Here is a 14,085-nt window from a genome sequence, read left to right as displayed (position 1 = left end):
GCACGTAAAGTGAGATTTCCAATTTAATACAGGTGATACTCGGTGATCCTTGAATTCCAGAGCTGAAACCACCTGGGACTTGTCACTGTGGTCATTTTTTTTATGATTTTATCGCACAGTTCATCGCTGGTTCTCCCTCCTGCGTGCGTAGCGGGTTCTGTCATTGTACCCCGGCCTGTCTGCTGCCCTCTGTGGCACGGGCTCCACCCTCCTCTGCCTCTCGGGAGTCCTCTGGACAATCTCACCGTTGAAGAAGAGTTCAGCTGCCAGACAAAGAAGGTGATGAGGGGTTTCATAGTAGCAATTGTTCATAGTAGCAGTTGTTTCATTTCATCCACGCTGATCTGTCCCCCATTTGATTTCAAAGAGGTGCAGAACCGTTAAGAGAGGCCGATGTTGTTAGTCCATTGGCATTCAAAAGCAAGACATTGCCAAGATGGAATAGAACACCAATGTGGTTAATAACCGTAACTCAGACAGAACTACCGATGCCAAACAGATAAACGCATTAACACACTGCAAGTAAAAATGCACAACTGCTGTAAACAGATGTCTCACTCCTACTGATCTGAGCCCCATTTCATTGAAACACAGAACCGATAGAGAGACAATTGTTATCAGTCCATTAGCATTCAAAGCAAGACATTGCCCACTAGGCTCCGTGCTTTACCAAGATGGACTAGTAGATTACATATCAGGGTCAAACCGCCAAACTTAACCGGGTCTATCTTCAAACTACTAGTAGTTTCATTGAATCCTTACCATCTCAGATCTTTTTGAGGACTTCTTTTCATACATGAGTCTTTGTCTGACCTATGGGTCGAACCCTTAGGTATCTCGACCAAGCTCACGGACCCACGTCCCTTTCGTTAATCGACTATAGTACACCGCTGATGTATATCTTTAGGGCTAGTTTGAGAACTACATTTTTTCAATGGATTTCTATTTTCCTAAGGAAAAATGAACTAATTTTCTTTGAGAAAATAAAAATCCGGTGGGAAAATAGGGTTCCCAAACTAGCTCTTAGGGCTAGTTTGGGAACACTAATTTTCCATGAGATTTTCATTTTCCCAAGGGAAAATGAACTAATTTCCCTTAAAAAAATGAAAATCTCATGGGAAATTAGTGTTCCCAAACTAGCCCTTAAGAGGATTGCTGGGTGCTGGGTTTTTTTGCCGTCCTTCTTCAACGAGTGCAACAGCTATCTGATGTATTTGTTTTGTGGGCAGAAACAATCAAAAGCGGCATGAATCATGTTAGTAGTTCTATCATTAGTGATCTATTGCAGTGCTTGGTTCAAAACCATGTAGTTGTTGTTATGGTCACTTTAACCATTTTCACTATGAACTCTAATAATATCAGAAGCTATTTCCTTTCCTACTGTATTTTATTTGTTGAAGGAGTAGTACAGGAGTGTAAAACCTCCACACGAAGGGGCACGGATGATGCATAGCGCGCGTGTCATCGTGTTTTCTGTGCGTAAGTAGCACAGAACGCTAATCTTGTACAAAGTGTTTAAAACGCTAGCTTCTATTACACACTCTGTGAACGACATGGAGGCTTCGTGGCCAGCAACCAGCTAGAACGCCCTCATATGCGCACTGTTGCCCGTACGCTGACGCGACCTTCGCCGCCGTTCAGCTTCGGTGGCCGCCACGGCTGCACCGGCACCTCAATTCGTACACTGATGCAAAAGCAGCCCTTCAGTCAACTGTTGCTTCAGACGCAAGCACCATGCTCATAAACATGCAGTGTGACATCACTGTAGTGTGTAGTGTACGGTCGCAGCAGCCAGACCAATCTCATCCGATGAAGCATCCTCTTCTCAGGTCAGGCGGCAACTCACCTTAATGCAAGGCTTTATCTCCTGTTTAGCACAGCAAGCTTGATTCCACTCATGAGGCTCACTGACCGGAGGCGTTTGCACAAGGGTCAGGTAACAGAATCTCATACCTGATGATGGCATGCAAATTTCCCAATTTTCATATATTCATATTGATTGGAATACAGACACAAAGTTTCAAGCCACTTTTCTTAAAAAAACATAAATAAGCATTGGGCGTGACGCCGAGGAAGAAACAAACCCGCCCTGCCACCACCCCTACCCTTCAACAAATCCAATCCGTTCATGAACACACAACCACTGCTCTCCTGCACGTCAGCTCGCGGTCGCCTTGCCGGCGACTTTCTGCGCGATCCAGCCCAGGCCGTCGTAGAGGCCATCGCCGGTGATGGCACACGAGGCCTGGATGTGCCAGTCGTGGTCCTTTATGCTGTGGAGCGAGAGGGCATCGGTGATCTCCGCGGGTGCCATGGCGTCCTTCAGGTCCTGCTTATTCGCGAACACCAGGACCACCGCGCCCTCCAGGTCCGCGTGCTGCAGCAGCCGGAACAGCTCGTCCTTGATGATGTTGATCCGGGCGCGGTCCGTGCTGTCGATCACCACGATCACGGCGTGTGTTCCCCGGTAGTACGTCGCCCACGAAGTGCGCAGGCTTTCTTGCCCTCCTAGATCCCAGACCTGGTTCATTCGATCATTATGTTAGCACAAGTTTGTCTGGCAGCTCCGTGTGTAGGTTAGGTTCGGCACTGGAAAATGCACTGCATATGATCAGGATACAAAACATACACAAAATGAGTTTGTTCTCAAGTGAAACATGTATGGGCTGTTACCAGATCTGTTACATAAGGTTAGTATAAATACGCCACTATTATTGGGTCTCCTTGATCCTGCAGAATTAAAAGAGCTAAAGAGGCGAGGCGACCTTGACACCACAGAATTAACAAGTTAAATATTGTCATGAAAGTTCACACCACTTGCAGCAAAAATACTTCTTTCCAGGAGACAAGTGAGCATTGTACCATGTCCATATTAAAAATTACAGATTCTTTGTCATTTTCTATTAGAAACTCCCTAAACAGATGTTTTCGTTTCCTTCAAGAAAGCATGAAGAAAAATAGATGTAGCAGGCGTAGCACTATAAATTGCAAAAACTTCTTCGATAAAGTGGTGCTTTGATGGTACAAGTTGCCGAATGCCTGAGCATCTGTGTTTTTTTATTTTTCATTTTGCAATGAAGCCGCCCAAAGAATATATTCTCTAATCAAAGGTATGGTTGCAGACAGGTAATATTCTTAGCAGTGTTTGCACATGATAACAAAGGGTTTTAATTTTTAATACTGGTTTTAGTCAATAATGACAACAAAGCCTTTTAGTCCTAAGCAAGTTGGCGTATGTCTAGAATTGAAACCCAACTGAAACCACAAATCAAAATTTAGGCATGTTGATAGCTGTTTTCCATTTGTTCCTATTTATGACTAAACATCTGTTGCTCCTATTTAAGACTACATTTAGTCCTAAGCCTTTTAGCCGTTTTTCATAACATTTTTTGGTATTTTGTCATAAGTGTTCTCTAAGTCAATGAAAACCATCAGGGCCCATCACATTACCCCTTTCACCCTTTTAAATGCCTCTATAACCTCAGATTCTTCCATCCTACGCACAAAGCGTCTATTGATGTCATCAAAGCGTCATACGACTGAAGATGAAGGCCAAGCCTAAAGGAGTACACAACCACAATAGCAACGATTAAGGGCCTATTTGTTTCAGCTTTTTTTCTGACGAGCTTTTTAAAGAATCTGGTTGTGGGGAGAATCTGAGTATCGTGGGGATTACATGCGGAGGAAGATTAAGAGGTCCATTGGGTTTAGGATATAGGAAATGACGGACTCCTATCGCAACGATTCTGCCGATTATGTGTTCACGTTGATTTTGGACAATTTTTACCAAAGCGATTTTTATAGAAGTGAGCTGAAAAGCTGGATGTTTGGCAGTCCGCAGCAGCTTTTGGTGGCCATAATCAGAAAAAAGCTGAAACAAACATGCCCGAAATCCACTGGATGTAACTGGAGTTGAACTCACTAATGTGTTACCCAAACAAATATGCCATGCCAATATTGATTTATTTCATCACAGAATTGACTAATGTGTTAGCCAAACAAAAATAAAAATACTAGCTACCTGTTTGATATAGTAAAGGGATTAGAAAACCAGGTTGGATTAATCCCCATGATGAAACAGAGAAAATATAGGTTGTCCATTGTTAATAATCAGGCGGCAATCACAGCTAGATTAAAGGTTGAGCAAAACAACTTCCAAAGGGCAGATCATACACATAACCACTCAATCCTAAACTGTGTAGTACTCCGCTTTATAGCAAGTAAAAGCAGACTAAAGGCACCAGGCAAAAGGTGGATTTCGACCGCCAGTGTTGATGGATTAGTGCAGTATACACCACAAGCATCTTATCGATTTGCAAGCTAAACAGATCTCACCTAATGCATTCATCCTAGACGAAGCACAATCTCAAACACCTACAATGGCCCTGAACAGAGCGAGTAGCTAGAAGGACATCTCAAATTCTCGATCCACCTATGAACAACGCAACAAGGGCAGCGAAAGCAACGCAAAATTCACCTTTCTCCTCTACAGCTCTACCTTTATAGCATAGATCTTAGGCCAGCCTAACGGAGAAACCGGCTTCCGCCGCAGCGGTCGATCCGGCAGCGACTGCGGCGCAGCGAGTCCACCCTAGAATTTGCCCTGGCCCCGGGTAGGAGGAAAGAGAGAGAGAGAGAGGGGGGACCGGTCGGGGGAGCTAACCTCGAAGCGCAGGTTCTTGAAGACGACCTCCTCAACGTTGCTGCCGATGGTGGGCGCGGCGGTGACGGCCTCGCCGAGGTGGAGCTTGTAGAGCGTGGTGGTCTTCCCCGCGTTGTCGAGCCCCACAACGACGAGCTTGTACTCCCGCGCTGGGAACATGAGGAACCACACGCGCGACATCCACGCACCCATCCTCGCTTTCTCCCTTACCGGCGAGGGGCCAAATCTGAATCTTCCGCGCGCGCCGGCGGTTGGTGGTTGGATTGGGGGGTCGGGTCGGGCGCTCGGGGTCGGGTCGATCTCTTGGCGGCGGCGGCGACGGCAGAGAAGATCGGAGTCGCCGATGAAAGAGACGAGGAGGAGGAAGGGAGGAAGGAATCGAGTCGTCGCCTGCCGGACGAGGGAGGAGCGGTTGGATGGATGGATATCCAGGCAGGAAGTTTCTTCCGTCGTTGGGAGAAGGAAGAATGCGTGTTTAGGCCGGACCGGGCCGGGCCGGAGTACGAGTGTACGACCAAGGATTAAAAGCCGTCCACTTACACATTTTATTTACAAATCGCTACTCTCCAAATCGATTTAGCACACCGACAAAATATGATTAATTGGCTCGTTGCTATGGCTACATCAACACTAGTCGGTTGTCCGTGCGTTGCGATGGCTCACAACAATACCCACATAAATTATTTATCAAAAAGATTTTAAGATTTTTTATTGATTGTCTCTGCTCTCCACATAATATTTTTTATTTAACTAACCGAGTCGACATCGTGGTAAAGGAAAAGACCATGTAGGCAGACGATGTCGAGCCATCGAATGAGTACCATAGGCAGCAAATTAGGGACTCCCATCCCTCGCTTCCCCCCACTTTCAAGGTTTTGTAGAACAGAAAGGGAAGGGAAGGGAAGAGGCAGTCATACCTGTTCGTTGCTGGAGAAGGACACGACAAATACATGGACATCTGGAGGCGATATAGGTAGTATACCGCTAGATACATATATGGAGAGAGCACGCAAGCGGAGAAAGAAGCCTAGACAGAGCAACTCCAAACCGAGAGGCACCCGCACCAGGCGTCAGTCTGAAAAGGGCGAGAGAATGCGAGTGCCTTCCAGCCCTGGACCCGCTGAGGCAACACAACACCACCACCAACTTCGTAGCATATGTCGACTGCAGCCGCGCTACGGGCCTTGGTTGTCCAATATCTCAGATCTGGACTCGTCATCGTCAAGATAACCTAAGCGTGGCAGGCACCATCGTGTCCTCCTCGGCGGCACGCACGAAGAAAAGCCATGAGCAAGACTGACTCGCCCGTATCCGCGTCGACAAGCGTCGGTTGGCTCGCGGCTGCGACCGTGGGCCGGGGTAGCAGGTTGGGAAGAAAGAACAGAGCGTAGGCCGGGAAGACAAACGGGACGTCCGACGATGGCGAAAACGATGGTGCGTGCATGCTGTGAAACACCCTCGTGGACGTGCAATATCCACTGCGCGGGTCAGTGTCGGGGCTGCTGTTAGACGAATACGGGGAGGAGGCGCCTGCTCCCACACCCTCTACTGAGAATGGGTGGCGTGGAGGCGGAGGCATGAGGGGAGAGAGAAAAGAAGCAGGATGACGAACGAGGTGGCGACAACTGAGGCGAGGAACATCATTATCGTGCGGAGGTATAGATGGCGAAATAGGTCGTGTCTGGCGGGCTGGTCTGGGGCACGACCCATTAATAGTGCCTGGGCCAGTCCGACATGATCGTCGTGTCGTGCTTGGACCGTAGCCTCGACCCGTAGTGCTGATCCGGCCCAACACGATTATATATTTTTTATTTTACAAAACTCGTATATGTTGGGGGACTTGTTCTCAAATGCTATGAATTAAGAACAAGACAACACAAAATGTTAAATATTAATGCCCTTCGTCCGCTGAAGCATTATCTCCCCAAGGATTTAATGAACTTCGGATGAAGGCCACGAGTAAAATATCACGAAGGTTACACCTTCGTGATTAAACTTACAAAATAAATACAAAATAATATTAAATGTGAAACATTAAAGATAAATATATCAGAAATAAATGACATCATTCTCTTATCTTATTATATGAATCTAAAATGTTAAAACATAATATTTAGGTACATTTATACCTTTGCCTTGACAAACAATAATTCTCGAGTGATGCGTTTGCGATTACAAGAATGCGTGAACAGTAATGGAATACTGTTCACTATTTATAGGCACAGGACACAGCCTGTGAGGAATTACAATCATGCCCCTCATAAAAGTTAACAACAGTGACTCAGACCCTTATGGGCTAGAAGGTCATTCTATCTTTAAGTCGGTTCGACCCTCCATCTTCGGATATGCTATAATACCGAAGCTTCATGAATGGTACCTTCGGCATCACGTACGAGCAGCTTCATCCGAAGCTGTTTTCTTTCCGCAGGACCTTCGGCGACGAAGCATGGTCCCAACAGTAGCCCCTTCGCGGTGCTAGATCGTTTTTCATAACGAGCTTGATCCGTGAAAAAAGTCCCTTAGGCTTCAGGAAGCCGAAGGTCCGAAAAACACCTTCCCTGAGCTCGTTGTCGAGAAACGATACAGTTTCCGAGCGCGGAACGGTCCCACCATGCAGGTTCACTTTTTGGTTTTTGCGGCCCACCGTGCAGTGGGTGCGAGCGACTGTTTTCCCGGTGTAAAAATCTTGACGATTCACCTTCTTACCTGCAACACTATATAAACAGACAGGTAGGTGTGAAGTTACCACAGCATTCATTGCTATTGCACTGTTTTGCTGCCAAAAATTTAACCATAGCCGAAGCTTGACTTTTGCATTCGAACGATGCTCCACTTTGGATTCTGCTTCGTCACAAGAAGAGCTTCGGAGAAAAGGTTATTAATTTCCAAGGAATTTTCAAGAAATTTAAAATCAAATGGCCAGAGTACGCTCCACTGCTAGAGTTGAGCATGATGGAGATGAGGCCGAAGCTGCTGAAACTGTTCCGATTTCTGAAGCGATGAGGCGCTCCGGGCTAGTTACAGCAGAGGACACACCTGCTGCCGAAGCAACAAAAGCTGATGTTGAAGAAGTTGGTTCTGAGGATGAGCTCAGTTGCGGGGTACCAACTAAACCTAGTCATCTGGACTTTGGGAAGTCCACCATCTCTGAAGCTGGAGGGATTGGGAGATGCCGAAGCTGGAGGGAGAAAAGAAAAAAGGAGAACTTATTCGATTGCCTTATTATTACAAGTTTAAGAAACACTTTAAAAAACCCTGCCAGGAGTGGTTGGACACAATTGAGATTATGTGCAACGATATCCTCAGAAATTATTCTAAGAAGGAAGATCAGTTGATGACAGCAGCCTTCAGCAGTCACCCCAAACGAAGATTGAATCGGGTGCTAGATGCCTTGAATTTTGAATATCCTGATTATGAGCAACTGGGCAGAGATGCTGAAGGCCCGAAGAGAAAAAGAATTGCCAGCACCCTTGACAAGGAAAGCACCAAATTGGCCAAAAAGGAACTAGAAATTTCCAAAAAACTGAGCTCAGAGCCGAAGGTAGCTGCTCCAAGAAAAAGAAAAGCTGTATCTCCAAAACCTGCATCTCCAGAACCAAAGACATTGGTCCGAGAGGAGAAAACTCCTGCGACACCTTCTGCTGCCGAAGTAGAAGAGATTCTGAAGGTAATGACTGAACCTTTGCCTGTCAAGCTAAGTCCGCTGGCGCCAGAACTGACGAAGTTTTTTCAGAAGGACAAAGAAGTTTCGGCAGCAGAAAATCCTGCAAAGCCAAAAAAACGAAGAATTATCCAAGTGGCAGATGTGATTCATCAGACACCGCCACCGATATCGGTGTCAAAAATTGTCATTGCCGAGACCGCCGGAGCCAATACCGCCGCAGCCAAAGCTACCAGAGCCGAAACCACTGAAGCCGAAACCGCCGGAGCCGAAGCTGGGACCACTGAAGATTCTAACCTGGAAACCACACTTGATGCTATCGACAATATACTTCTGAAAATGGCTGAAGAAGAAGCTGTTGTGGCTGCGGTGAACATGGCTACTGAAAAAGGAAAAGAGCAGGTTGAAGACATTTTGGAGGAAGGAAATTTTAACTTTCAAGATTTACTTGGACAAGAGTTAACAGGCGCTGAAAAAGAAGAGCTGAAGAAATATGCCATATCCTGTGGATATAAACCAGGGTCTCTGCTATTTGGTGGGGTCAACGAAGGAAAGTTAAGATGCCTTCGGAATCGCACCGAGGCCAAAGTTGTTAGGACCTTCTCCAAAAGCGTTGGCCTGTCGAAGATAGAAGCGGACCTTTGCAGGTACCAGCGACAACATATCGCCGGTAGCTTGCTCTATGCTAATTTTAAGGTAAAAATATTATTATTACTTTATTATTATTATTATTATTTAGGTCGTTTTCTGACGAAGGTTGTTTTGGCAGAGTATACTACTAAGTAAAGTGCTAAAAATGCAACAAGATCTCGAAGAGGAGAAAAATAAAGCTATCATCAAAGATTTAGAAGACAAAGTTGAGAATTACGAAGTTGCTCTGAAGAAGAAGGACTTCGTCATTCAAGACCTTGAAATCATAGCTAAAGAACACGAAGCTGTCTTAGAAAAGAAATACTTCGTTATTCATTCTATGGAAGGCTCACTGGCCGAGGTCCAGGCCGAAAATGACAGGTTAAACAATGAATTACTCAAAAAGTCAGAAAAATATGAGCAGGAAAAGAACAACCTCGAAACAAGTCTCAAGACTGAGATCGAAAAGAATTCAAATCTGCAAAAGTCATTAAAGGAGCTTCAGGAGAAATGCCTAAATTTCGGTAGCCGATGCGTGCAACGGCTGAAGAATGTGTTTCACTCTATCGGAGCCAGCTCTGAAAAATTTACACCTTCAGCTGAAAACCTGCCCAGCACCTTGGAATACATTGAAGGCGAGGTTGATGCACTTGACGAAGTTATTGCTGGGCATGCTGACTTCTGCGCCCTGGTAGCTTCTCGAGGCACAGCTACCGCTTTCCTGAAGGCTGGCTGCACGCACGGAAAAATTGTAAATAGACCAAACTTCAGCTTGTCAGCAGCAGATTTGGTTGATATCCCAAGCCTAGCCCGAAGCATCGGAAACAGATTTATGACCCAGATTTGGGTAAATGGCGGGCAAAAAATGGCTGGTTACGAAGCTCGGAGCCACCTTAAGCCGGTGAGAAACTTATATCTGTTACTTTTTCCTTCTCTTTGAAATTTTCTTATTCTGCTTTTTAATATGTGCAGGATGACGAAGCTGAAGAATGACAGGCTGAAGCTTAGCAGTTGCTATAAAAGACTTTCCTGCAAAAAATTCTGGAGAAATCTTTGTAATATAATTGTGGAAAAAAACTTATGTAAATTTGTACATACCTTGTAATATATCTTGTCTCCTTTATCCGTGTACAATCTGCTTTGCTGTGAACGAAACTTCACTTTTGAGCCGAAGGCGAAAAACACCTTCCCTTCTTTTCGTACACAACGAAGCATGAAAATTTCCTCTTTCTTCGAAGTTTTTTCTCATAGCCGAAGCATCTGTCTTTTGTGGTATGATGATGATGATTCTATATATGTCTAAATGAATGTTTATAAATGCAAATGTCATGATGTAATGTGTCGTGCAAATGAATATCGGAATATATTCCAAACCATAATCATAGCCTTCATTCCCTTGGGAATGACTCAAATCCTTTTGCCGTTTATTTTTCGGCTTCACCGTTTACTTTTCGGTGTATCAGCGCTGACTTTTCGCTGTAAGCCTCCCTTAGGAGCTTCTTCGCCTTTTACTTTCGGCGGAATCAGCGTTTATTTTTCGCTGTAAGCTCTGCATTCCCTTAGGAACGACTTTTGAGCTTCTCCCTGTTTTCTTTTCTTTTTCCTTTGCATTTACATTTACATTTTTGGGGGGATATCACTCTTATAGAATTGAAATAAGGAAAAGAAAAATTACATGTTGTGGCCCCATTAAAAACCTTTCTCCCCCTTTAGAAAGGAAAAGGGTGCCACAAAAAAGAATAGAAAAAATTACATCAAGCTAAACATAATATCTCCGAAGCTCATCCGCATTCCACGATCTAGGGATATCGTTGCCGTCCATATCCTTCAATCTGTATGAACCGGGTCTTGACGAAGATACTACCAGAAAAGGTTCTTTCCACTTCAGCTGTAATTTGCCTACTGTCTCAGGGTTGGCCACTCTTCGAAGCACCAAGTGTCCTGGTTCAATGTTCTTTAGCTTAACCTTTCTATCACGCCACTTTATTGTTTCAGCTTGATATTTGTTGATGTTTTGCACAGCTTGAAGCCTAATCCCCTCTATAGCATCTTTTTCCACAGAGTAATCAGCTTCAGCTTCGCCTTCTGCCGAAGCTACTATTCTTATTGATCCTGTTTTGGCCTCTTCCGGAGTTATTGCTTCGTCACCAAACAATAGTTTGAATGGTGTAAAGCCTGTTGATCTTGATACTGTTGTATTGTGGCTCCACACCACTTTGATCAATTCATCTGGCCACTTTCCCCTGGGCTGATTGAAGATTAACTTCATTATTCCTGTCATTATGATGCCATTAGCTCTTTCAACAAGTCCATTTGACTCCGGATGTCGAACTGATGCGAAATGGATCTTCGTGCCAATTTGATCGCAAAATTCTCTGAAAGCTTTGGAATCAAACTGTGTCCCATTATCCACAGTAATGGCCTTCGGCACTCCGAAGCGACAAACAATATTGTGCCAGAAAAACTTTTGAATAGTGACCAAAGTTATTGTGGCTAAAGGCTTTGCCTCAATCCACTTAGAAAAATATTCCACTGCCACTACAACATATCTTAAGTTGCCTTGTGCTGGTGGTAATGGACCTAACAAATCAAGGCCCCACCTTTGCAACGGCCAAGTGAGTTGTATTAACTGAGTTAAAGACGAAGGTTGTTTTTGATCTCTTACACATTTCTGACAACCTTCGCACTTTTGGACTAATTCCGCTGCATCCGAAGCTGCCTTTGGCCAATAAAATCCTTGACGAAAAACTTTTCCAAGCAAAGGCCTAGATCCAATGTGAGACCCACATAGGCCTGCGTGTATTTCCTTCATCAATTCTATACCTTCGGCTCTGGATAAACACTTGAGTAACGGAGAACAGACCCCACGCTTGTATAGTTCCCCTTCTATTATAACATATGGTCGGGCTCTTGCCTCTATCCTCCTGTTATAAGCTTCGTCATCTGAAAGAAAGTTACCCTGGAGAAAAGAGATGATCTCAGTTCTCCAGTCCTCACTATAAACATGGGATATGTTGAGGACTGCTCTTTCAAGAAGCTCAACCGAAGGTGCTTTTATTGTTTCGAAAATTACTTCCGAAGGTAATGGCAGCCCATGTGCTGCTGACTTAGCTAATAAATCAGCATATTCATTGTCTCCACGAGGAATATTTTTAATAGAAAACCCCTCGAAGGAAGCCTCAATCCTTCGGACCATGTCTAAATATTTTTCAAGCTTCAGATCTCTTGCTTTATAACTTTTGTCAATATGACCAGAAATAACCTGAGAATCAGTTTTAAGAACCACCCTTCTGATTCCCATTGCCTTTAGCTTCCGAAGACTAAGTAGTAAAGCTTCGTACTCAGCAATGTTATTTGTGCAACTGAAATCAAGTCTTGTTGTATAACAAGTTTTAACTTTGGAAGGTGCAACCAACATAGCAGCTGCTTCTGCTCCGAAGGTTCCCCAAGATCCATCGCAAAATACTGTCCAAACTTCAGCATCTTTATTCGTTTCTTCTTCCTGAGCCCCTGGCGTCCAGTCAGCAATGAAGTCTGCTAATGCTTGAGATTGAATCGAAGATCTATGCACATAATCAATACAGAATTCATTGAGCTCCGCAGCCCATTTTCCAACCCTTCCAGTAGCTTCTCTATTTCTCATAATATCCTTCAACGGTTGTGAAGAAGGAACAACTATATTGTATGCCTGAAAATAGTGCCGAAGCTTCCTGGAGGCCATTAAAACAGCATACAACACCTTCTCCAACTCTGTATAATTTTTCTTTGATAAACTAAGAACTTCGGATACAAAGTATATTGGGGCTTGCTTTTTGACTTGACCTTCAAGCTTCTCCTGGACAAGTGCTGCACTTACCGCTGAGTGCGAAGCTGCCACATATAACAACAGAGGAGCCCCTGGCGTTGGTGGAGTTAGTGTTGTTAGGTCTATCAAATATTGCTTCAGCTCTTCGAAGGCTCTCTGCTGAACTGGTCCCCATTGAAAAACTTCGGCTGACTTCAGTACTTCAAAAAATGGTAAATTTCTCTCTGCTGATCTAGATATAAATCTGTTGAGAGATGCCAGTCTTCCTGTCAATCTTTGAGCCCCCTTCTTTGTACTTGGTGGTTCCATTCGAAGGATAGCTTCGATTTTATTTGGATTAGCTTCAATCCCTTTTGTTGAAACTAGACAACCAAGAAATTTCCCTTTCTTCACTCCGAAGACACATTTTTCTGGATTCAACTTTAAACCAGTCTGTCTAAAATTAGCGAAGGTCTCCTGCAGATCAGCAATGTGATTATCTTGCTTCGTGCTTTTTACAATGATATCATCAACATAAGTTAGCACATTTCTGCCTATCTGAGAATGAAGAACCTTCGCTGTCATTCTACTGAAGCTTCCTCCAGCATTCTTGAGCCCCTCAGGCATTCGAAGGTAACAATATGTTCCACTAGGGGTTATAAAGCTGGTTTTTGGCTCATCCTCCTTCTTCATCCAAATTTGATGATAGCCTGAATAACAATCCAGCAGACTCATAAGCTCTGATGAAGCTACTGCATCAACTAGAGAATCTATCCTGGGCAATGGAAACTCGTCCTTCGGACAGGCCTTGTTGAGATCAGTAAAATCGATACACATTCTCCATTTGCCATTGGCCTTTTTTACCATAACAGTGTTAGCCAGCCATTCTGGGTATTTTACCTCTCTGATAACTCCGGCACTGAGGAGCCTTTTCACTTCATTCCGAGCACCTTCGGCCTTGTCATCAGACATCTTCCGAAGCCTCTGCTTTCTGGGTCTAAAGGATGGGTCAACATTGAGCGAATGTTCAATAACATCCTTGTTAACTCCGCAAAGATCATTAGCTGACCATGCAAAAACATCTTTGTTATTGAACAGAAACCTTATCAAGGTTTTCTCCTGTTCTTCAGACAATTGGGATCCCAATAGCACCTTCTGCTCTGCTATGTCCTCACACAAAAGCATGGGCTTCGGCTGATCGGCCGAAGCAGCTTTCTCCCTTCTAAACTTGTACTGCTCACAAGCTTCAGCTCCATCTATGTTATGGATTGCTTTTGAGTCTGTCCAGTTTCCTTCGGCCCTTCTGGCAGCTTCCTGACTTCCATGAATGGCAATAGGTCCTTGATC

At 44.5% G+C, this 14,085-nt stretch overlaps 1 protein-coding gene across 1 annotated transcript; it reads right to left on the bottom strand.

Annotated features, from left to right (window-relative positions):
• Window positions 1-1,971: 1,971 nt before the first annotated feature.
• Window positions 1,972-5,132, bottom strand: LOC100191770 (uncharacterized). The gene is made up of 2 exons (NM_001137195.1): window positions 4,664-5,132; window positions 1,972-2,521 (listed from the first exon to the last, which is right to left on the bottom strand). Exons 1-2 carry the CDS (start codon window positions 4,853-4,855, stop codon window positions 2,159-2,161), a joined length of 555 nt encoding a protein of 184 aa, NP_001130667.1. The 5' UTR covers window positions 4,856-5,132; the 3' UTR covers window positions 1,972-2,158.
• Between the last annotated feature and the right edge of the window lie 8,953 nt (window positions 5,133-14,085).

This window comes from Zea mays, chromosome 4 (genome assembly GCF_902167145.1).
Source record: "Zea mays cultivar B73 chromosome 4, Zm-B73-REFERENCE-NAM-5.0, whole genome shotgun sequence".
Taxonomy (NCBI): domain Eukaryota; kingdom Viridiplantae; phylum Streptophyta; class Magnoliopsida; order Poales; family Poaceae; genus Zea; species Zea mays.
Note: the sequence above shows the minus strand (reverse complement) of the source record. Positions and strands in the feature narration are given on the sequence as shown.